General features: G+C 42.7%; 1 protein-coding gene across 1 annotated transcript in view; it reads right to left on the bottom strand.

The window, feature by feature from the left end:
- The window catches only part of DGAT1 (diacylglycerol O-acyltransferase 1), a 286,769-nt gene that overhangs the window by 151,890 nt on the left and 108,576 nt on the right, over window positions 1-26,303 (bottom strand). The window contains exon 7 of the mRNA XM_033933026.1: window positions 8,391-8,519. Coding sequence (XP_033788917.1) covers window positions 8,391-8,519 — 129 coding nt within the window. The remainder of the gene's footprint in view (window positions 1-8,390; window positions 8,520-26,303) is intronic.

Here is a 26,303-nt window from a genome sequence, read left to right as displayed (position 1 = left end):
ATGCACCTGGATGGAAACAGGAGACTGTTTCTCAGAAAGCATGTAGGCTGACAAAAGGGCCATCCATCTGGAAAATTGAGGCCTTAGCAGCGGGATCACCCCATTGGACAGAATAAGTCAACAAAAACAAATGGTCAGAAAGACAAACTCATGTGTGACCATCAAATAGTGAAGAAGCACTCTGTGCATATCCAGGATCCTCAAAATCCTGTGTCTTTGAATCAGTAAGCTGAGAAACATGTACACGTACTTCCTGATCAACATGGAAAGCCAAAACCATCTTCGGCAGGAAGAAAGGAGCAGTGTGCAAGGAAAACCCAGTCTCCAAGATTTGGAGGAATGATTCATTGCAAGAAAGAGACTAGCGTCTGGAGACATGGCTCGCTGATTGAACAGCAATCAGAAAAACCCTCTGGAGCATCAAGGCCAAGAGAGAAGCATCCTGAAAGGGCTAAAAGGAAGTCTTGGATACACTATACAGTACCAGGGAGAGGTACCACAAAGGGAATGGTAGATAAATTGGTGGTCCAATGTGAAGAACCCCTGTCAGAAATCAGGCAACATCAGGGTGAGACGCCAAAGATAAAGGACGACCCAGGGCATGAAAACAAGAGAGCCCAGGTACTTGGACCCGAAGAGACGCCACAGAGACCTTGAATGGTTCATCCAGTCTGCCCATTAGTTATACCCATTAAAAATATATAATTAAATTAACTCTTGGCTCTTCATTGATATTTCTGGGTCATGGTATTGTCCTAGGGTTCAAATGCTGAAGTTGCCGTCCAAGCTCACTTCAGTCTCTCCAACCATCCTGTTCGCAGGATATCTACCATAAAGTCTGACTAGTAACATCCTTATGTTCCAAGTTAGTGTAGATCCCATTGATGCCCTCCCCTGCCCATCCTACATCAAATTACCACATATGGGACACAGATCATGCAGGTCTGCCAGTACAGGCAATAGCTCTAATTTACATCCTTCATTTCCTAATTAGAGATCCTCTATGTTTATCCCACACTTTTTTGAATTCCATCACTGTTTTCCTCTTCACCACTTCCATTGGGAAGGCATTCCAGGCATCTACCACCCTCTCCGTGAAAAATAATTTCCTAACATTGCTCCTGAGTCTTCTTCCCTGCAACCTGAAATTATGCCCTCTAGTTTTACCATTTTCTCTTCTCTAGAAAAGATTTGGTTCTATATTAATACCTTTCAAGTATTTAAACGTCTGTATCGTATCTCCCTTGTCCCTCCTCTCTCCCAGCGTATACATATTTAGGGTCTTCCAGTCTTCTACTTCCCAGGTAGGCCCCATTCGGACATTAGAGACACTTTCTCCATTTGTGAGCACCAGATCCAGTATCACTTTTTCCCTTGTGGGTTCTTGTCACCATTTTTTCTGAGCATAGCACCTTTAAAGGTATCCACATTCTCCCTACTTCTTTCCGATTCTGAGAACAGAACTTTTCAGTTCACTTCCAGCAGGTTGAAATCACCCAGCAACAGCACTTCCCCTTTCTTTCCCAACTTTTGTATATCCATAATCAGACCTTTGTCAATTTTCTGCAATTTCTGGGCAAGAATCCAAAGCTCTACCCAGTACTGTGCTTGGGTTCCAACTGCCGAAATCTCCATTAAAACCTACTGCAGCCCATATACACTCTCCCAGCCATTAAAGCCCTCCCCAGCCCATCCTCCACCAAACGGCCATATACAGACACAGACCGTGCAAATATACCCATTACTAGCCTTAGTTCTTCAATATTTAAGAACATAAGAACATAAGAACATAAGAAGTTGCCTCCGCTGAGGCACACCATAGGTCCATCCTGCTCAGCGGTCCGCTCCCGCGGCGGCCCATCAGGCCCATTGACTGAGCAATGGTCTATACCTATCTATACCCCCCAATCCCTTTTTCTTCTAGGAATCTATCCAAACCTTCTTTGAAACCATTTAGTGTTTTCTTGTCTACAACAGCCTCTGGGAGCGCTAGATCCTCTGTGTTCATCCCATGCTTTTTATTTTTTTTTTAACTCAGTCACCATTTTCCTCTCCACCACCTCTCTCAGGAGCGCAATCCAGGCATCCACCATCCTCTCTGTACAGTAGAATTTCCTAACATTGTCTTTGAATCTACCACCTCTCAACCTCAAATTATGTCCTCTGGTTTTACCATTTTCCTTTCTCTGGAAAAGATTTTGTTCTACTTTAATACCTTTCAAGTATTTGAACATCTGAATCATATCTCCCCTCTCTCTACTTTCCTCTAGGGTATACATAGTCAGGGCTTCCAGTCTCTCCTCATACGTCTTCTGCGCAAGCCTCCTATCATTTTCATCGCCCTCCTCTGGACCGCTTCAAGTCTTCTTACGTCCTTCGCCAGATACGGTCTCCAAAACTGAACACAATACTCCAAGTAGTGCCTTACCAATGACCTGTACAGGGGCATCAACACCTTCTTCCTTCTACTGACTACGCCTCTCTTTATACAGCCCAGCATCCTTCTGGCAGCAGCCACTGCTTTGTCACATTGTTTTTTCGCCTTTAGATCTTTGGACACTATCACCCCGTCCGTGCATATCAGCTTCTCTCCTCCCAACATATATGGTTCCTTCCGATTATTAATCCCCAAATGCATTACTCTGCATTTCTTTGCATTGAATTTTAGATGCCAGGCATTAGACCATCCAATGTACCAGAACCCGAAGAAATCATAAGTAGAGACCAAGAAGAAAAACTGTCGCAAATAGAGATAAGCCATGAGGATATCCTCCAACATCGGAGGTGACCAGTGGAGTGCCGCAGGGCTCGGTCCTGGGTCCACTCCTTTTCAACATATTCATAGGGGATCTGACTCAAGGGCTTCAAGGTAAAATAACACTATTCGCCCGTGACGCCAAACTATGTAATATAGTAAGTGAATGCAGTTTACAGAATTATATGGCGCAGGACCTGCTTACATTGGAAAGTTGGTCCTCAACCTGGCAGCTAGGCTTCAATGCTAAGAAATGTAAGGTCATGCACCTCGGAAGCGGAAATCCATACAGGACGTACTTCTTGAACGGAGAAACTTTAACTAGGACTTCAGCAAAACGAGATTTAGGAGTAATCATCAGTGCAGACATGAAAACTGCCAATCAAGTGGAGAAGGCTTCATCTAAGGCAAGGCAGATATTGGTTTGTATCAATAGAAGTTTCGTCAGCCGAAAGCCTGAAGTTATAATGCCGTTGTACAGGGCCATGGTGAGACCTCATCTGGAGTACTGTGTGCAATTCTGGAGGCCACATTACAGTAAAGATGTGCGCAGAATTGAAACGGTTCAGCGGACGGCCACCAGGATGATCTCGGGGCTCAAGGGTCTCTCGTACGAAGAGAGACTGAATTGCAGCTCTACACTCTTGAGGAACGTAGGGAGAGGGGAGACATGATCGAAACATTTAAGTACCTCACAGGACATGTCGAACTGGAAGATGATATTTTCTTTCTCAAGGGACCCTCGGCCACAAGAGGGCACTCGCTCAAACTCGGGGGCGGAAAATTTCATGGCGACACCAGAAAGTATTTCTTCACAGAGATAGTGGTTGATCATTGGAACAAGCTTCCAGTGTAGGTGATCGAGGCAGACAGCGTGCCAGACTTTAAGAATAAATGGGATACCCATGTGGGATCCCTACGAGGGTCAAGATAAGGAAATTGGGTCATTAGGGCATAGACAGGGGGTGGGTAAACAGAGTGGGCAGACTTGATGGGCTGTAGCCCTTTTCTGCCGTCATCTTCTATGTTTCTATAGATTGAAAAGCGACAAATCACCGGGCCCGGACGGAATCCATCCAAGAGTATTAAAAGAACTAAGAAACAAAATAGCGGAAACACTCCGACAAATTTGCAACCTATCCTTGAAAACTGGGGAGATCCCGGAGGACTGGAAAATAGCAAATGTTATACCTATCTTTAAAAAGGGATCGAGGGGTGACCCGGGAACTACAGGCTGGTAAGCTTGACTTCAGTTCCGGGCAAGATAGTAGAAGCGCTGATAAGACAGCATCTGTGAGCACATAGAAAAAAATGGACAGATGAAAGCGAGCCAGCATGGCTTCTGCAAGGGAAGATCGTGCCAAACAAACTTACTGCACTTCTTTGAAGGGATAAACAGCCAGATGGACAAAGGGGAACCCATAGACATCATTTATCTCGACTTCCAAAAAGCCTTTGACAAGGTACTCCATGAGCAGCTACTTAGGAAACTGTGGAACCACGGGGTGAAAGGGGATGTATACAGATGGATTAAACACTGGTTGGCAGGCAGAAAGCAAAGGATTGGAGTGAAGGGCCACTATTCAGACTGGAGAAGGGTCACGAGCGGACCGCTGCTGTTCAATGTTTTTATAAATGACCTAGAAACAGGGACAATGTGTGAAGTTATAAAGTTTGCGGATGACACTAAACTCTATAGCAGGGTTAGAACCGCGGAGGAATGTGAAGACCTACAAAGGGATCTGAACAAACTGGAGGAGTGGCAAATAAATGGCAGATGAACTTCAATGTAGAGAAATGTAAGGCCATGCATATAGAGAAAAAGAACCTGATGTTCAGCTATAAAATGGGGGGTTAGTACTAGGGGAAAGTAACCTTGAAAAAGACGGGTGTGCTGGTGGATACAACAATGAAGTCAACGGCACAATGCGCGGCAACCTCAAAGAAAGCAAACAGAATGTTGGGTATTATTAAGAAGGGCATTACAACCAGGACGAAGGAAGTCATCATGCCGCTGTATCGTGCGATGGTGCGTCCGCCTCTGCAGTACTGTGTCCAATATTGGTCACCGTACTTTAAGAAGGATATGGCGATACTTGAGAGGGTTCAGAGAAGAGCAACGAAAATGATAAAAGGTATGGAAAACTTTTTGTACGCAGACAGGTTAGAAAGGCTGGGGCTCATCTCCCTGGAAAAGCGGAGACTCAGAGGAGACATGATAGAGACTTTCAAGATCATGAAAGGTATAGAGAAGGTAGAGAGGGACAGATACTTCAGCCTATTGGGAACCACAAGAACAAGGGGGCACTCGGAGAAATTGAAAGGGGACAGGTTTAGAACCAATGCTAGGAAGTTCTTTTTCACTCAGAGGGTGGTGGGCACCTGGAATGCGCTTCCGGAGGTTGTGATAGGACAGAGTACACTACGGGGTTTTAAAGAAGGATTGGATAAATTCCTGAAGGATATGGGGATTGAGGAATACAGATAGAGGTAGAGATAGGATTATGAAAGGATATAGATAGAAACATAAAGGGGAATAAAGGGTTTTAGACAAGGATCACCTTACAGGTCATGGACCTGATGGGCCGCCGCAGGAGAGGACTGCTGGGCGCGATGGACCTCTGGTCTGACCCAGCGGAGGCAACTTCTTATGTTCCTCTAACTTTTGCAGATCCTTTTTCATATTTTGACAGCTGGAACAATGGCATTGCTGCAACTGGAAGCAGAGGCTAGACTGTTGCAAGGAGACAACGCCTACGCTTCAAGCTAAGTGGAATTTTTGTAAATTATTCCCTGTGCGGGTGCAAACCATAAGGCGTTCTTAGACATTTTTTGAAATTATTTATTTGCAATAGCTTATGGAAGCACAGCCCCTGATGAAAAATGTGAAGCGGTTGGGCAGCCGTCGGGCGAGTATGATTAGTGCTTTCTTCTTTTGGACACTTCATGCACTTTAAACACTTTATTCTTGTTTTAAAATACATCTTTTGCACAGCACAAATCACTTTACCAGAAGACTATGAATTGATTGTTTATCCCAATAAGGGCAAAGAATGTTTTGAATAAATTGATGCCTTGGGAAACATAAGGTCTGGTAGTTCAATGTTTACTTGATTCTATTTCTATTTTTGTCCTCTGTCCCACAGATTCCCTCACAGGTTTTCTGCTTCTGATGTACCTAAAAAAATTGCTATGAGTTTTTGCCTCTTTTGCAAATTTCTCTTCATATTCTTTCTTAGCTGTCTTTATCAGTGCTTTGCATCTAACTTGCCAGTGCTTGTGTTCTTATTTTCCTCATTCGGATCCTTTTTCCATTCTTTAAAGGATATTTTTTGGCTCTAATAGCCTCTTTCACTTCACCTTTTAACCACGCTGGCTCTCGTTTCCTCTTCTTTCCACCTTTGCTGAAACATGTAATACATCTGGTCTGGGTTTTCACAATGGTATTTTTAAATAACATCCACGCCTGGTTTACAGTCCTAACCTCTGCAACTGCTCCTTTTATCTTCTTTTTAACCATTTTCCTCATTTTATCATAGTTGCCCTTTCGAAAATTAAACTCCCCTACAGTAGATTTCTTTTGCGACATTATTCCCGGTATCAGCTCAAATTTGATCACGTTATGATCACTGTTTCCCAACGGACCCAAAACAGTTAATTTCTGTACTATGTCTTGCATTCCACTAAGGACCAAATCTAAAATAGCTCCCCCTCTTGTCGGTTCCTGGACCAGTTGCTCCAAGAAGCAATCTTTTATGACATCTAGGAATTTTACCTCCCTAGCACTCTCTGATGTAACATTTAACCAGTCAATGTTGGGGTAATTGAAGTCACCTCTTATAGTGTTCGCCATTTTTCCAGCTTTCCTAATCTCTGAAAACATTTCTTCATCTGTCTGCTCATTTTGTCCCGGGGGATGGTTGTATAACCCAACCCTTTATATTCCTTCCCTTCACATATGGAATTTCTATCCATAAGGATTCCACACTGTTATCTATGCCATGCAGAATGTTTATTTTATTCAATTCTCTCTTTAACATATAGCGCAACCCCACCTCCAATTTGATCCACTCTATCCTTGCGATATAATTTGTACCAAGGTAACACAGTGTTCCATTGATTGTCCTCCTTCCACCAGGTCTCCAAAATGCCTATTATATCTATCTCATCATTCAGTGTTATATACTCTAACTATCGTATTTTATTTTTTAGGCTTCTAGCATTTGCATACACACACTTCAAATTGTGGTTTTTTCCTTGCAATTACAAAAACTTGTGAAAGTGACTATCAACACGTGTTCTCACATGATCATTCCTAGCTTCAAACTTATTGCTCGGATTACTCCTCCTTGCTTTCCCACCGAATTCTGGGAGGAAAAAGAAAATGGGACACGAGCCACACTGATTCATCATAGCTTGCAAAGACGACTTTCCAGGACAGCGATGGAAGAAATAATTCCACTGGTAAAGTTCCCTGTAAATGCCGTAATTGAAGCATAAATGACCTGAGATTGCGTGCCTTTTTGTCTACGTTATCGAGAGATTTGAGACTATAAACGGTTTGACGGTTAGCAGAAAGGCAATAGCAATATTGTCCTAACTTTAGAACCACTACCAAAATTCTCGATAGCAATAAGGCAAATTTCTATGTTCTATATTTCATTTCAGGTACCGGTCTTAAACATGTCATCTCAAAAATCTTTGTACCTAGTCCCGGATTTTCTCTTGGCGGCCCTATGTACAGCTGTTAACTGAATGGAAATATTTTTTCACCCAGAGAATAGTTAAGCTCTGGAACACATTGCCAGAGTTTGTGGTAAGAGCAGTTAACATAGCTGGTTTTAAGAAAGGTTTGAACAATTTCCTGGAGGAAAAGTCCATAGTCTGTTATTGAGAAAGACATGGGGGAAGTCACTACTTGCCCTGGATTGATAGCATGAAATGTCACTACTCATTGGGTTTTGACCAGGTACTAGGGACCTGAATTAGCCACCGTGAGAACGGGCTACTGGGCTTGATGAACCATTGGTCTGACCCAGTAAGGCTATTCTTATGTTCTTATGTAATGTCATCCACATAACTATAAAATTTGACCCAAAGTCTGGACAACCAATTTCCCACTTCATGCAGACTAACACAATCTCTTTTGCAGTTCTGAGCTATAATTGCCACTTTGTGTAGTTACCAATACAGCCCTATTGCTGTTGTGTTGGGTAGTAATTTTTTTGCCCATTTATGCTCCTGCGTGTGCTCTCTAGTTCCCCATCCAGCGAGTCACCCTACCCTATGTTCTCACCTCTCTCAGCACTTGACCTTCTCCCACCCAGGTCTCAGCAGAGTTACTACAGATCCCTAATCAATCTACATGTAAATATTGCTTTTTCTTGAGTCACTAGATAATACCAATACATGTGACTGTCCTCCTCTCTCCGAGGTCTTGTCATCACCAGTCAGAATGCCAGAGGAGGAGCTGGTGACAGCTATGGCCAGAAGCAATGTATCAAGTTTAATAGTATAGTACAGAACATTAGCCAAAAAGAAGGTCCTCAATTCTTTGAATACTACTCATGTTTTCTTTCTGCTTTGTACACTTTGATCAGCTCAGCAGCTTAAAATAAGCGGCAGCAAAACTTACCCGACATCGAACGTGCTAAGGTCTTAACCTTGGCTCTCCTCTTCTCTCGGCACCACTTGTTCACATCCTTGTAAGAGTATAACTTGAGGAACAGAATGGTATAAATGCCCAGTGCAAACACAGACCCCACTGTGAAGGAAAGAGAGGAGACACATTCAATACACAATGCCTTCCTGATATAGCACAATTACTTGTATAGCAAAAGATGGTAAGAAACCCCAAAATAGCTCTCAGCTAAAATACCAATGGTTTCCCAATATTAGTAAAAAACGTGTCACATAACTCAAAAAACAGAGATAAGATCCCTATAAGAGAGGAAAAAATCTCAGAAACCTGCTCAGAACGAGTTATACAAGGAATAAATCCGAGACTTATAGGTTCCAGATTTCAATCATGGATTCTTAAAAAAAAAAAAAAACAACCTTCTGTTTGTTTATGTGCACCAATATAAACAAAAATATCAAAAACACCACTACATAATGATAATAATAACTTTATTCTTGTATACCGCAATACCGTAACAGTTCTAAGTGGTTCACAATGAAAGAAGCAACTGACAACCAGTGAAATACAGGTAACAAAGAAAATCAAAAAGATAAGCCTTTACTGATTTTCTGAAAGATTGATAGGAAAAGTGTTTCACTTAACCAAGCATTCATTTTACCAGCTTGGAATGAGAGTGTCCTATCCAAGAATCTCTTGTAAAGGCAACATTTTAGTGTAGGAAAGGAAAACAAATGAGATCTACGCGAGTGTCTGGTGGTATGAGCCAGCTCAAAGTGGGAAGAAAGGTAATTTGGAGCTAAGCCAGTTAAGGTTTCAAAGCAGATGCAAGCAAACTTAAAATAATTCTTGCCTCTACCGGCAGCCAATGTAATTTTCTGTAATTAGGGCTGAAGTGATCTGGGTTTTTTTTCAAGCCAAAACTTAGACGGACAGCTGAATTCTGAATAATGCTCAATCTTTTGATAATTCTCTTGTAAGATCCAAGGTATATTATATTACAGTAATCAAGGATACTTAATATCAAAGATTGAACCAGTAATCTAAATCAGTGGTCTCAAACTTGCAGCCCGCCAGGTACTATTTGCGGCCCGCGGTCTGTACTAGTGCTGCCCGCTCTTTGCAGCGTCCTCCGGCTTCCCCCCTGGACTCCCGCTCTTACCTTCAGATAATTACCGCAGCCTGCAGAGAGGATTGCTAGTGATGTAGCGATCCTTGCATGCTGCTGTCGTCCTCAGCAGCACGTTCCCTCTGCCGCGATCCTGCCCCTGATGTCTGAGGAGGGGGTGGGACCACGGTAGAGGGAACTTGCTGATCCTCTCTACAGGCTGTGATAATTAGCTGAAGCTAAGACCGGAAGGCCAGGGTGGAATCTGGAGGATGCTGCAAAGAAGGGGGGAATATGCAGGCCTTCGGGGGGGCGGGAAGATTTATAAACTTTAAAGAGTTTTACCTCAGCAAAATTGTCATTTCTTTAATAAAACATTAACTATTTTTTCTGCAGTCCTCCAAGTACCTACAAATCCAAAATGTGGCCCTGCAAAGGGTTTGAGTTTGAGACCACTGATCTAAATGATACTGAATCAAAATACTTTTTGATGGTACAGAGTTTCCACAATACAAAGAAACATTTTTTAACCAATGAGTCAATATATTCATCAAAGGCTAAATAACGGTTCAGAGTAACTCTGAGTGTTTTAATAGAAGTATTTATAGGATAATCCTGACCGTTCAATCGAAATATGGTCTCTTTGATTTTATCATTTGGACTAGCCAAAAATACTTTTGTCTTTTCAGAATTAAGTTTTAATTTGAAATCAATTGTCCATTGTTCCACCTGAGTGAGCACAAATGAGATGTAATTCTTAATCAGTGCAGAAAGTGTGATGATGGAAATAATTATAGTAATATCATCCACACAGATATAAAATTTCAGATTTAAAGTGGATAATAAATTTCCCAATGAGGCCAAATAGATGTTAAAAAGTGAAGGCGACTTGACTTCCTAGGTGCGGGGTCACCGTTATGTTCTGGGATTGAAGGATAGCACGGGCCAATTTCACCACACTACTGAACACATCACAATTTTTTCAGTCCCACTTCGGGGAGATATATGGGCGCCGGGACTCGGGAGCTGAACCCCTTATTAAGGACTATTTCACGGATTCCGGTTTACAGCCGCTCTCTGACTCGGATGTTAGGTTTCTTAATGCATCCATCACCCCTAAAGAACTACATAAAGCTATCCACAATCAACGAAACTTTTCGGCTCCAGGGCCGGATGGCTTTACGGCAGAATTTTATAAACTGCTCTCAGGGCAGCTTAGTCCTTTTTTGAGGGACTATTACTCCCAGGTAATCCAGGATGAACATTTCCCTGGAGAAGCGAATGAGGCTTTAATCACGTTGATATTGAAGCCTGGCAAAGACAGATCTGCTCCCGAGTCCTATCGCCCAATTTCTTTGCTGAATGTAGACATCAAAATTCTGTCCAAAATCTTAGCTGATAGATTAGCGACCCTTCTCCTCGATGTGATTGCATCCACACAAGTCAGCTTTGTACAGGATAGACAAGCAGTACATAACGTACGTAAAGCATTGATAGCCTTAGCACACACGCAACTCCATCACACTCCTATGCTCCTACTCAGCTTGGATGCGGCACAGGCGTTCGACCAGGTCAATTGGACGTACCTCTTTGAAGTGTTAAATTGTATGGGGATATCTGGCTAGTTCGCCTCGGCATTACGCACTTTATATTCCACTCCAACAGCAAGACTATTTGTCAATGACATTATTACTGACCCAATACCTATTGAGAGGGGAACTCGACAGGGCTGTCGCCTGTCACCCCTCTTATTTCTATTGTACCTCGAACCCTTTCTTCGCACAGTGTCTCAGGACCCCGACATAGTGGGTGTGGACTTCGGGATTCATTCACTCAAAGTGTTGGCCTTTGCAGATGACCTATTATTTTTGCTAACTGACCCCGCTCACTCTGTCCGATATTTATTGCAAGCGCTTGACGAATTCAAATTTTATTCAGTATTTACGTTGAACTACCAGAAATCTATGGCCCTAGCTAGCCCCATGACACTACAACAGACATGGAGCGGTCAATTCCCATTTAAGTGGGCTCAGACTTCAATTCGCTATTTGGGGGTACAGATCCCCCGAGACCTTACGACCCTGTACACCAGCAATATCACCCCATTGCTTCAAGACACCTCACAACATCTACAGAATTGGCCCACTTTTCCCTTATCGATGGCGGGCCGGGTAGCCCTTTTTAATATGGTGCTCTTTCCCAAATGGTTATATCGCTTTCAGGTTTTACCTTTGCTGCTGTCCCACGCTCATAACATTCGTTTAACAAAAGAGCTACAGCGTTTTCTATGGGGTGGTAAGCGACCACGTATGCCCTTGCTACGGATGTGTCTGCACAGGGATAGGGGGGGCTATGGTTTATTAAATGTACGTTGGTATGCTATGGCTTGTCATATGAGACATATTAATAATTGGTTTAGAGGAACTTCTGATTTTTCTGCTACACCACTGGAGTTATCTTTGCTGGCTCCGTTCCATGTGAGCTATTTTCTACATGTGGCGGATCCGAGGATGCATCCTTTGGTGTCTTACTACCCCATTTTTAAGCCGGCCAGATGGACATGGAGATGGGTCTGTAAAACAGCCAAATTGTCTTCTAGGGTGTCTTTATATTTGCCTATACAGGGCAATGGAGCTTTCCAGCTGGGCATGCAAAATGCCATTTTTCTTAGGTGGAAGCACAAGGTCTACAATATCTTTTTCACCTGTTTTCGGAGGAGGGGAGCCTTGTCACATTTGCCGAGCTGCAACAGACTTTTGACCTACAGGCTAATGATCTCTTCGCCTATTACCAGATCCGTCACTATGTTCAGTCCCTCCCAGTGGCTGCCCTTAATGAAGTCTGCAGGGAGGCGCTTTCGGAACTCTTCAGCCTTTCAGCACAACAGAGGATTCCTCTACGATTTCATATTGTGGGGATCCAGGATTGCCAACCAAGTACGATTCTGGATATACTAGCGACAGCGTGGGCTGAGGACTTGCATTGCCAGTTGACTGCTCAACAGTTACAACGGGTCCTGAAGAACATTCAGAAGGTGTTACCCAATATTACTCACTGGGAAATGCAATTGAAAATTGTTCTTAGACTTTACATTCCACCGGAACGTGCAGCCCGGATGGGGATTACTGCGTCACATTCTTGCTCGAAATGCAATCAGGCTCACGCATCTTTGAGTCACATCTAATCTAATCTAATCCTTAGGTTTGTATACCGCATCATCTCCACATTCGTAGAGCTCGACGCGGTTTACAGTAGGAGAAATAGGAAGGAACTACAACAGAGGGTTAGAGGTAGAAGTGTGAAGAAAATTTAGAGGACTTGGATGCCAAGATATAAGAGTTTCCTTGATTCCTAAGTTGGAGGGAGACTTACATTTTTTGAGAAAAGCCAGGTTTTCAGATGTTTGCGGAAAACTTGGAGAGAGCTCAAGTTCCGAAGAGGGGAGGTAAGGTTGTTCCAAGGTTGTCACATGTTTTGGGCCTGCCCCGTAATCCAACAGTTTTGGAGACATCTGGGCCTATATACCACATCGCTTTGGGGACGGCGATGGCTTCCACAACCGAAGGCGTTATTTGGATTTTATAATATAGCCTCGCCCAAACCCAGGGGAATGCCAGCATTTATCTCCAGAGCCCTTTTGATGGGAAAAAAAGCCATCCTCACCAACTGGCTCTCCTGTGATCCCCCATCATATGCACAATGGAGATCCCTAATGATAGTGTATGCAACACTGGAGAGATTCATGGTGGGAGACTTGACTCTTGGCCCGGGTCGCAAATTTTGTCAGGTGTGGGAGCACTTCTGGCAGGACCTCACACCGCGTGCTCGCAGTAGACTTTTGAATCTTTAAGATTTTATTCCCACTCTCAGCTGTTGGACTGGCCATGGATTCTTGGGGAGGGGGGATGGGAGGGGAACTGATTATATTGTTGAAAATGTTATTTCCTGAATGGTATTACTGTTTGTATTTGCTTCTTACTGCTGGGATAATAAAAATCATTTAAACATAAAAAGTGAAGGCGAGAGAGGTGAACCTTGTGGAACTCCACATGGATTGGTCCAAAGATGAGAGTAGTTACCGGTACTTTAGACCTATAGTACTATAATATATGAGTGTTCAATCCCAAAATCATGAAACTTTACATACTCAAATAATAAGCTGTGCCCGGTCAGAAATAAGATATCTAAATATTGGGTAATGGCAGGTATTAGAACTCTGGATGAAGTTATATCTAACTAGTCGTTAAGCCCGTTACATTAACGGGTGCTAGAATTTATGTCTGTATTTTTCTTTCTGTCTCTTTCCTCCCTCCATTTCTCTGTGTAGCGCTGTCTCTGCTTTCTTCCTCAGTCTCCACTCTCGAGCTGTAACATTACTGCTTAGCTTTTTCTCCCTGCAAGCATCTCTGCTCTCTTTCTCATCCCCAGTCTCTTTGCTATTTTTCTCTTCTTGCAGGGGTCTCTGCTCTCCTTTCTCTATATGTTCCTGATTCCTGCAAACTTCTGTTTTCTCTGTATGCTCTTGATCCTGTGTTTCCCTGTAGGTGTCTCTTCCTTTTTTTTTTTTTATTCCTTCTTCACGTATGGTTGATTTATTAAAAGTTTTTATATTTTTCCTATTTGTTGCATGCCTGTCTCCTTGGCCGCTGTATGTTTCTCTTTTTTTGCTTTTTGTGTTTGTTTGTGTTTTTTTGCTTATTGTCTACTTGGTCGCTGTCAGTCTGTCTGTCTCATTGGCTGCTGTATGTCTTTTTTGCAGTCTAACTCCTTGGCCACTGTATGTCTGTATGGTTTATTTTCCTGAATTTATCCTTGGGCATTGTATTTTTTATTTTTTTCTGTTTGTCTCATTGGCTGTTTGTATTTTTTTTTTTTTTTTTGCTGTCTCCTTGCCCACTGTCTCTCTGTCTGTCTCCTTGGCTGCTGTATGTCTGTTTGTCATTTTTTTCCCTGTGTGTCTCTCTCTCCTTGTCCTCTGTGTTTTGTTATTTTTTCAATCTGTCTCTTTAGCCCCCTGTCCTTCTGTGAGTGTCTGTGTGTGTCTCTCTCTCCTTGTCCTCTGTGTTTTGTTATTTTTTCAATCTGTCTCTTTAGCCCCCTGTCCTTCTGTGAGTGTCTGTGTGTGTCTCTCTCTCCTTGTCCTCTGTGTTTTGTTATTTTTTCAATCTGTCTCTTTACCCCCTGTCCTTCTGTGAGTGTCTGTGTCTCTCTCTCCTTGTCCTCTGTGTTTTGTTATTTTTTCAATCTGTCTCTTTAGCCCCCTGTCCTTCTGTGAGTGTCTGTGTGTGTCTCTCTCCTTGTCCTCTGTGTTTTGTTATTTTTTCAATCTGTCTCTTTAGCCCCCCTGTCCTTCTGTGAGTGTCTGTATGTCTCTCTCTCCTTGTCCTCTGTGTTTTGTTATTTTTTCAATCTGTCTCTTTAGCCCCCCTGTCCTTCTGTGAGTGTCTGTATGTCTCTCTCTCCTTGTCCTCTGTGTTTTGTTATTTTTTCAATCTGTCTCTTTAGCCCCCTGTCCTTCTGTGAGTGTCTGTGTGTCTCTCTCTCCTTGTCCTCTGTGTTTTGTTATTTTTTCAATCTGTCTCTTTAGCCCCCTGTCCTTCTGTGAGTGTCTGTGTGTCTCTCTCTCCTTGTACACTGTTGTTTTTTTGTTTTTTTCAATATCTCTTTAGCTCCTGATCCTCTCTCACTGACCCTTGCGCGACTGCATGTTATTCCGGCTGGGTTTCCATGGCAACCCTGCTCGCGGGTCTGTGAGTGTAGGGCCGTTTTGTCGGGTCTGGCGGCGCTGTGTAGCGGGGAGGCGGGGCCTCAGCACCGGTCGGGCGGCTCGCACCACCGGCCCCCAGGAGCCCGAGGCCGGCGGCGGGGGAGGCAGGGACATGCCTGGTGTGCCATGGTGCAGGAGGAACGGAGATCAGCGGCTGGCTGCAGTCCTGCTTGTGGAGGCGATCGGCTGGTGACGTATAAGCGCGCATGCGCACTCCTTCGGCCACAGACCTACAGTGCACGGAACACGCAAATAAGAGTGCGCATGCGCGAGTTAGCCTTTTATTATATAGGATGGTAAATAGCTTGATTTTTCACAGCTGCAACACAAATTCTATATGGAACTACACCACTGAAAGGCTTCACCCAACCACACATTACAATCACTCAAACACAAGTGAACAAAAAAAAACAAAAACAAGAAAGAAAAAGAAGTGGAGAAAAAGCCTCAGTTCTGCTTCATCTGGCAAAAAACTCCACTTCATTAAGATAAACACTTGCACATGTGACTTTACACAAAAAGGTGAAAACAGCACTATAACAGCCTGTAGAGCTCCACCATGTCATTAAGCACGCCAAGAAAAAACTCCAAACAGTGATACTGTGGATGAATAAGCACAAAACAGAACAAAACAAAAACACTTAGCTGCCAATAATGTCCAGGTTCTCTCCGAATATCCACACTCTCTGCTCTTATATCCGGACTGACGGGAAGATCTCCGTTCCGCTTTGGTTCAATGCGTCAGGGGTATCAATTCCACTGTATCAAACGCAATATATCAGGACCCACAGTGCACATCAGGCTCCCAATCCACTTTCTAAATCACTTCTGGAAATACTCCCACATTCCAGGTCACAATATTCATCATCTCGCTATCACACCTGCAGCGCCCAATGCTCTTAGCTCAAAAAGTGCCATGAGTTATGCACATTCCAGCCTCCATCAGCACCCAAACCCACAACCTCCTAACTCCTTGGAGCCCACTATATCTTCCCTGATTCCTCCTCAATGAGTCAACTTTACGTCTCCCTATCCATTCCCCACATCCAAATCCCCCAAACCCTCGCACCCCAGCCCACAAGCCCCCTGATATCCCTCTCCCCCCCATCTCTCCCACCCATCTCTCCCACCTGGTAGATTCTCCAGCCCCATAGACCTAGAGGCATCTCATAGAGGAAGATATACCCATGAAGAACATAACATAAGATTTGCCACTGCTGGGTCAGACCAGTGGTCCATCGTGTCCAGCAGTCCATTCACACGGTGGCCTTTAGGTCAAAGACCAGTGCCCTATTTGAGTCTAGCCTTACTTGAGAATGTTCTGTTCCAGTAGGAACTTATCCAACCTTGTCTTTAATCCCTGAAGGATGCTTTCCCCTATAAGAGCCTCCAGAAGAGCGTTCCAGATTTCTATCACTCTCTGGGTGAAGAACTTCCTTATGTTTGAATGGAATCTTTTCCCTTCTAACTTTAGCAAATGCCCTCTTGTTCTTTCAAGGGAGAAGAGGCCCAGTTTCTCTAGCCTCTCCTTGTAACCATTTTTGTCACTCTTCTCTGGACCCTTTCGAGGAGTACTATATACAGCGACCGGTGTTGGACACAGTATTCCAGGTGGGGGCATACCATGGCCCAGTATAATGGCATAACCTTTTCAGATCTGTTTGTAATCCCCTACCATTCTGTTTGCCCTTTCGCTGGTTTCACTGACTTGTCTACAAGTACGTCCAAGTCTCTTTCCTGGGGGCTCTCTCCGAGTATAGCACTGGACATCCTGTATTCGTGCATACAATTTTTTGTTACCGACATGCATCACCTTGCACTTATCCACGTTGAACCTCATTTGCCATTTCACGGCCCATTCCTCGAGCGTATTTAGGTCTCTTTGTAGGTCTTCGCAATCCTTCTGTGTCCTCACTACTCTGAATAACTTTGTATTGTCTGCAAATTTAATCACCTCACTCGTCGCGCCAATTTCTAGGTTGTTTATAAATATTTTGAAGAGCACAGGCAGAGCACCAAACCCTGCGGCACTCACTCATGAAGTTTTTCCAGTCTAAGTATTGTCCATTCACCCCCCACTCTCTGTTTCCTATCCGCCAACCAGTTTTTAATCCGCATGAGTATATCATCCTCGATTCCGTGGTTCGCAATTTTTCAAAGTAGACGTTCATGCAGAACCTTGTTGAATGCCTTCTGAAAATCTAGATATACGATATTGACTGAGTCACCCATGTCTATCTGCCCATTTACTCCGAAGAAGTGCAGTAAGTTTGTCAAGGAGATTTTCCTTTGCTGAAGCCCTGCTGGCTGGGACTCATCAGTTTGTGTCCGTCAAGGTGATCGATGATGCGGTCCTTTATCAGCGCCTCTATCATCTTTCCCGGTACCGAAGTCAGACTCACTGGTCTGTAGTTTCCCGGATCTCCCTTCGAATCTTTCTTGAAGATCGGCATAACATTCGCCACATTCCAGTCTTCCAGAATCATTCCTGATTTGATCTACAGATTGGCTACAGATTGGTTAGAGCAGTTCAGCTATAACCCCTTTCAGTTCCTTGATTACCCTCGGGTGGATGCCGTTCGGTCCCAGGGATTTATCGTTTTTAGTCTATCAATCTAGACTGACCGTTGTCCCCGTCAGTTTCCCCGTTTTCATTTCCTGTGTATAGCCTGTCGGTTTCCGGTATATTGGATATAACCTCTTCGGTAAATACAGATGCAAAAAATGTGTTCAGTTTGTCAGCGATGGCTTTGTCCTCCTTTAGCACTCCCTTTATTCCATGGTCATCTAATGGCTCCACCGCTTCCTTCGCGGTCGTTTCCCCTTAATATATCGAAAGAACAGCTTAAATTTTTGGCCTCCTTGGCTATTTTTTCTTCATAGTCTCTTACTGTCTTATGGCGCTTTGCTTTGATGTTGTTTATGCTTTTTCCAGTTTTCTTCCATTTTTGCCCTTTTTCATTCCTTAAACAAAGTCTTCTCGTCTCTGATCGCTTCCTTTAGTGCTACAGTGAGCCACGCCGGTTCCTTGTTCTTCTTCCTCTTGGAACCCTTGTTTATACGTGATATATATAAATTTTGTACTTCTGTGACTGTGTCCTTAAAAAGGGTCCATGCTTGCTCTAGCGTATTTACAGTGCTTATCCTCTTCCTAATCTTCTTCCTTACCATGACTCATCTCTTCGTAGTTCTCTTTTCGGAAGTTCAGTGCCGTGGCCGTCGTTCTGGATCGATTTTTTGTTCCTGTGTCTAGGTTGAAGTGTATCATGTTGTGATCATTGTTTCCCAGCGTCCCTTCTACTTTTATACCTTATCCCGGTCCTCATAGTCCATTTAGAATTAAGTCTAGAATTGCATTTCCTCTCATATTTTCCATGACAAGTTGTTCCAGGAAGCAATCGCCTACAGCATCTAGGAACTTGGTCTCTCTACTGCAGCTGGAGTTGCCTAGGTTCCAATCTATCCCCGGATAATTGAAGTTGCCCATGATAACTGCGCTGCCTCCCTTGCATTCGTGTTTAATCTCGTCCATCATTTCTTCATCAAGCTGCTCTGGTATCCAAAACCTCTGTCAAATCCCGTTTCCCATAAAGTCTCTCAAGCACACTACCTGATTCCATAAGCAGTCACTCCCCATCCCCCCAAACCTTCATTTCCTCATATACACAGCCACACAAGGCATGTTATGGCTAAAATAAATGCGTCCCGACACTTATAGCCAATGTGTAGCAGGCCTCCATGTCCACAAAGTCTCCCTCCTCCACCATCAAGTCCTCGTCCTGCTCAGGTGCACTGCCTTCGGTCTTTCCTCACTCTCTGCCATGTTGGCGCTGCTCTCCCACTGAGGTTGCCTTGGTATGTTGCCATGCTGCTGCTGGGAGATGAGCCACCTCCAACACTGCCTGCATCTCTCTTGCATGTTTGGCCATAGTTACTTGTTTATTAGCATTTCCCACATCATCAGGAGTGCAAATGGGTATTGCCATCTGTATTTATTGTCAAATATATTTTATTGAGCCCAACAAGAACAAGGACAGAGATACAGCAAAACCAGCTCAACGTTTCAATAAATGGAAACCGACCCTCCCCCCAATGCAATCTGTATTTATATCATTCCTGTCTCAAGAATTTGGTCACCTTGTGAAAGTCTCTCTGCTTTCGTAAAGTTGCTGCCGCTAAATCCTGATAGACCACCACAGGGTGCCCCTTCCAGTGAAAGGTGCCCTGTTTCTGAGCCGCTTGTGATAATTCCTCCTTTACCGTGAAAGAGGAAAAACCAGAGTACTAAGTCTCTGGGCAGATTACAAATTGGTTGGCCAAGAGCCCTATGCACTCATTCAATTCCAATGGCCAGAAGCTCCACAGCCTCGCCACATTCTCCTCATAGCAAGCTTTCGCAAATGTCTATGGCCACCCTCCAAACATCCTTATAATCTTCTGATCCTTACAATCTTCTGTCTCTGGGACACCCCTCAGGTGTAAGTTACACCACCGTGTTCTATTTTCTAGATCAGTGTTTCTCAACTCAGTCCTGGAGTACCTCCTTGCCAGTCAGGTTTTCAGGATATCCACAATGAATATGCATGAAAGAAATTTGTATATAATGTAAACAGTGCATGCAAATTAAGTTCATGCATATTCATTGTGGATATCCTGAAAACCTTGTCCCAAAGTTCAGTTTCTGCAGCTTTCAGGGAGGTTACTTTGGATTGCAGCTCAATCACTTCCTCCACTACATCATCCACTCTGCCCTCCAACTCCTCTTGGCGACGGGTCAGCTCCTGCAGTTCCTGTTTAATATCCACCACTGCTTGTTTTATATCGGTTCTAATTGTTAAAAAATCGATTTTGTCACCACAAGTCTGCAAAATTACCAGCCTCAGTGGGCAGCCCACTGCAGACCACCTCTCCACTTCCATGCTTAGGTGGCTCCGCATTGTTGGGCGAAAGGGAAGTTGCCATCTTGGACCTGCTAGGAGGGCTAGGATCGTTTTCAACACCAGCTCCAGTTTTGCACCCAGCAAAGCAATACGAGTCAAGCTTTTGCAATGCAGCCTTGGCACTTCGAATCAAAGGAGGATGTCAATTTCTCAGGCATACACCTCTCTAAACTGGGTTTTTATTCCAATATTACTGCAGCCTCATTGGAGCTTCACTCCCTCGCATCACTCCCTCACATCCAACATAGAGAATTTAAAACAGCACAATAGCTGTTAAAAATAAAACATATTATACAGAATAATTGCACTGTTCTGGAAATATATGCAAGTACTTTATACACTTGGAGGGGGCATTTTCGATAGGACGTTTTACTATTTGGGTTCTAGCTAGGTATTTGGTACCTGGGTTTGCCACTATTGGAAACAGGATACTGGGGCTTGATGGACTTTTGGTCTGTCTCAGTATGGCAATTCTTATGCTTTTATGTTCTTATATGCTGCTAATACACAAGTTATTTTATTTTTATAATACGTGTACCTTGTATCTGTTACTTGTCAGTATAACAGAGCCTGTGAACCTGGATCTAGGAACCAAGGAACGTACAATATTTTCTAAATTCCAGAATGCTAGTTATAACAGAGTGCATATTTCCGTCTGCATTGTCCTCTAGATCAGGGGTGCCAATTTTGGCCCTCGCCAGGCCAGGTTTTCAGGATTTCCCCAATGAATATGCATGAGATCAATATGCATACAATGGAAGCAGCGCAGGCAAATAGATCTCATGCAAATTCAGTGGGGAAATCCTGAAAACCTGACTGGATTCGGCTCTTGAGGGCCAGAGTTGTGCAGGCCTGCTCTAGATCATGAGCCCACTAGTGAAGAAGAAAAAGTGCCTATATGTAATACGTAAAGCATTTTGATTGACTATAGAAAGGTAGTATACCAAGAATCTAACAAAGAACATTCTCCTCAGCTTTACACAAATACAGTTAAGACTTTACCATAGTAACATATATATACATAGTACAGTAAATGATTGCAGATAAGCACCTGAATGGTTCACACAGTCTGCTGAACCATGCACTCTATAAATTAATGATTTAATTTAAATTGTCCTTTTTCTTAGATATTTCTGGGCCACAAACCCAGAGCTCTGCCTGGTACTATGCTTAGGTTCCATCTACTGGAGTCTCCATCAAAGCTCACTCCAGTCCATCTAAATCATCCCAGCCATCAAAGTCCTCTCCAGCCCATCCTCAACTGAATGTCCATATATGTGACATAAAACATGCAGGTCTGCCCAGTACTGGCCTTAGTTCCTCAATATATATCATTATTTTCTGATTAGAGATCCTCTGTGTTCATCCCAGTGGCGTACCTAGGGGGGGGGGGGAGGTCCGCCCCAGGTGCAGGCCCCAAGGGGGTGCACAGGCGAGAGCTGAACGGGGACGACGGGGAACCCGCAGGGTTAAATATAACTCGAGCCGCGGAGGCTCGTCTTCTGCTCCTACCTGCTCTGCCCCGCACACATAGGGAGGGAGTGAGGTACAGACAGTGGCATACCAAGGTGGGAGGAGGGCGGTCCATCCCGGGTTTACACCCCAAGGGGATGCACAGCTGGCCACCCTCCAGTGTTCTCCCTAGTCCGGCAAACTGTGGCTCTTTAGCCACTTGAGTGCCACCACTGCCATAGGGAACAGGCCGGTGCCGAGTTCTCCCTGCTTTTCCCTATGGGGCCGACCAACTCTCACTGCCCGCGTCAATTCTGACGTCAGTGAGGCTGGCCCAGAACGTCCTCTCCGACGTTAGAATTGACATCGGGCGGCAAGAGTTGGTCGGCCCCGCGGGGAAGAGAAGCAGGGCGAACTCGGCACCGGCCTGTTCCCGATTACGGCAGTGGCAGCCTATTCCCCAGCGGCGGTGGCAGCATTTTCCCAATGGTGGTGGCATGGGGGAGGGGAGGGCAGAGGGAAAGAAAGAAAGGGGGGATAGGGAGCCAGAAAGAAAGAAAGGGTCAGGGTGAAACAAAGAAAAATGGGGCACGGAGAGAGAAAGACAGACATACAGAAAGAAAGGGGGTATGGAGAGAGAGAAAAAGAAAGAAGGGGGCAGGGTGAAACAAAGAAAAAGTTTGGGGAGGGAATGAGGTCTGGAGAAGAGGAAGCATACAGGAGGCTGAAAGAAGGGAAGAAATATTGGATGCACAGTTAGAAGAATAAAGTGCAACCAGAGACTGATGAAATTACCAAAGGTAGGAAAAATGATTTTATTTTCAATTTAGTGATCAAAATGTGTCCGTTTTGAGAATTTATATATGCTGTCTATATTTTGCACTATGGCCCCCTTTTACTAAACTGCAATAGAGTATTTTAGCTCAGGGAGCCTATGAGCGTCGAGAGCAGCGTGGGACATTCAGCGCAGCTCCCTGCGCTAAAATCCGCTATCATGGTTTAGTAAAAAGGGAGGGGGAATATTTGTCTATTTTTGTATAGTTGTTACTGAGGTGATATTGCATAAAGTCATCTGCCTTGACCTCTTTGAAAACCCGCGGAATATAAATGATAATTAACATTTTCTCTGCGTACAGCGTGCTTTGTGTTTTTAAAATTTTATTGTTGGTAGATCATTTTGACTTCGCAACAAAGGTAAGGGGGAGGGAGGGAGGGGAGCTGCTGAAAGACATCTAGTAATCCTTGCAGGCTTGACTGTGCAGGGAATTATTTTTGTAAAATCATGTTTTGTTATGTGACTGGCATTATTTAGACTTTAATTTCTATGTCTTTATATTTTGCACTGTATTAGAGGACATGTGTTACTGCTTTTGTGGTGTTGCATTGTATTCAGAGTCTGGTTTCTTGGCGGTTCAGTTTAACTTTTGTCTACATATTTCCAAGTTTCCAAGTTTTATTAGTGCTTGATAAATCATTTATTAAATACCTAAGCGATGTACAATTCAAGTAAAATAGAAATACAAACACACTGACCTTTAAATTAAAAAAAAAACATACTGGGTTAACACACATGAAACAAGAGGGTAGAGGGGGAAAGTTACAATATATTTGTAGAGGAAAATATACATTTAAGGGAAAAATAACTCAGGGAAGGGAAAAAAGCAAAATTATGGGATATTAAACCTAGCGTTAAAAAAAAAAATAAAATAAAATTTATAAATCTGAGATTCATATGTTAAAAGCTTCCTTGAAAAAATAGGTTTTTAAAGCTCTTTTAAAAGAAATGAGGTCCTTTATGTCTCTAATGTACTGAGGTATAGAGTTCCATAAGGTAGGGGCGATAATTGAAAACATGTCTTGTCTTCTAGTACCAATAATTTTTATTTTTCTATTTTTAGTTTATGATTATTCCATATTGGGCGAGGGTGTATCTCTGTTCTGTGTGTATGAAAAGAACATAGTTTTCAGTTGGCATTGGCTACAGGATCAATTGACTGTGCGGGATCTGGCTTGTTTAGTTTTACAATGTATGTGTTGGTGTTCTAGTGCTCACTGCAGTGTTTAAGATGCTGCCTTTTCCTAGGCACACTCTTGTTGTGCGATATGTGGATTGTTACTAAAAATCATATTTTTCATATAGATGGGGGGGTGTCAAAAAAATGATGGGCCACGGGTGCCACATACCCTAGGTACGCCACTGGTTCATCCCATGCTTTTTTTTCTTTTTTACTCTCCACCACCTCCCTAAGCAGCACATTCCAGGCATCAGCCACCCTCTCCGTAAAGAAGAATTTCCTAACATTACTCTTCAGTCTACCACCCCTCAATCTCAGATTATGAACTCCGGGTTTACCATTTTCCTTTCTCTAGAACAGATTTTGTTCTATGTTAATATTTTTCAAGTATTTGAACGTCTGAATCATATCTCCCCTGCCTCTCCTTTCACAATCTACCTGTAGATCGCAGAGGGGTCAGAGGTAGATCGCTAGCCCCATTTGGCTCCATCTCTCCAGCAGCTCGCCCCGTCGCTAGGGGAGAGTTTGTGCTGGCAGGTCGTCTGCCGAGGGCTTGCCAACACTGCTGATCCTTTGGCTGTCTTTATTCCCTGCCTGCGGGTGTATTGGGGGCGCTTGTTGTTTTCGTGCCAACAGTTTGTGGGTGCCCCAGGGGGCCACTGCCTACGCCCCGCGACAATACGCCAAAGGCCTGGCGTCATACCTCATCTCCTGCCTCTCAGAAGCACCCATTCCTGCCCCCGCCCCAACACCCCTTAGAAGTGTTAATTATACCGGGCAATATCCATTCATCCAGGCTTTACCTGAATGCACTTACCCTATTAGTTGTGTCATATGCTGGTCGTTGGTTGCTTTATAGTTCACTTTCATTAAACATTTTTGGGCAGATACAACAAAGTGTCAAACTGCTTGAATTTTCACAATTGCAAAATAAATTTGATTTGAATAAATCACAATATTTCAGATGGATGCAATTGAAGCAGGCCATTCAGGTAGGGTTCCCTGAATGGAAAAACCTTAATAACTATCATAGTATGGAATTCTTATGTTTTCAGATAGATTCCATGGGTCACCAGTCCGCAATGTGGTATAAATTAATATCTGGATTCGTACATAAAAAGAAAAAAAATGGTCTTAGAGATATTTGGAGCATTGAGATTAAGCATCAGATTAATGCATCTCAATGGCCACGACTTTGGTCTTGGAGGTTAAAATGCACATTGTCAGCTTCTATGAGACAAACTTGGTTTTTTATTTTACATAGAGCTTTATGGACCCCCACACGTTTACATAGAATAGATAGCTCTAAGTCTAATAAATGCTGGCATTGTCATCTTGAAGCAGGGACATTAGATCATCTTTTATTATATTGTCCATTCATATTAATATTTTGGAAATCAATTTGGCCTCAAATTAATAGGATGTTAGAAAATCCGGTAGCCTTGACATATGATACGATTTTGTTTGGTACTGCAATGAGAGCTCGAAGTCAAATTTCATCAAATAACAATAAACTTTTATTTATATTGACTGGAGTAGCAGTACAGCAAATTACACATAATTGGAAAAATTATGACAGAATGAACTATAATTTTTGGTGGAACTCAGTTTGCCATATATATAAGATGGAGCGTACATTTGCAACACAAAAAGGATATATGGATAAGTTCAAGAAGATTTGGGGACCATTAACAGATTTTTGCAATGACTGATTTTAATTTTTTCCCATAATAAGATAAGGGGTAAAGAATTTATTCTCTTTATTATACATTATAAAAAATATATCATAATGAATGAATGATAGTCTTATGAGAAATTAATGTGATAAAGGGAGGGAAAAGGGTTCATAATTAAATAATAATTGATAAAATCATTACAATATATATGTTATATAAATTCATAAGAAAAATAATATAAAATATGGTTTATATAAAATACATTATAGAGATATCAAGTGTATTGTTAAGATAAATGTATGGAAAATTTATAACACTTGTTCATATGTGAAAAAATCAATAAAAAACTTAAAACTGGACATCCTTCTGCAGAAAAAATTAACTCATTATGCCATATATATAAGATGGAAAGAGTAATTGCTATGCAGAAAGGGATTTATAATAGTTTTATAAAGATCTGGGGGCCATTGGAAAAATATTTTAATGAGTAGACATCATTTTCCTTGGATACTATATGTACACACTGGGGATCGGGGGGTGGTTTTAGAAGTATACAATCATTAAGTATTCATAATATAAAGTTTTGTAATGAATAAACACCATTTTCTTAACATTATTTATGATTGGAAAGGAAAGAGGAGGGTTTATATAAATGAAAAAAAAAATAAAAATGTAAAAAAAAGAAATATGACAAAGATTGATTCAATTAAATAATTGTATGGAAAGGGAGGGGGGAAGAAGGGTTTAGATATATATACCTTTGTTATGATCTTGATAGATTTATCAAGTGATGTTAGTAAATCTATGTATTACTTATATTGTGCACTTGTTGAAAGTTTAAAAATGAATAAAGAATTATAAAAAAAAAACAAAAAAAAAAAACAAAGTGTCAAGAATTTGGTGATTTTGGCAGGATTTCCAATTTTATTCTAACTTGCCTATGCCTTCGAAT

Source organism: Geotrypetes seraphini, chromosome 2 (genome assembly GCF_902459505.1).
Source record: "Geotrypetes seraphini chromosome 2, aGeoSer1.1, whole genome shotgun sequence".
NCBI classification, from domain to species: domain Eukaryota; kingdom Metazoa; phylum Chordata; class Amphibia; order Gymnophiona; family Dermophiidae; genus Geotrypetes; species Geotrypetes seraphini.
Note: the sequence above shows the minus strand (reverse complement) of the source record. Positions and strands in the feature narration are given on the sequence as shown.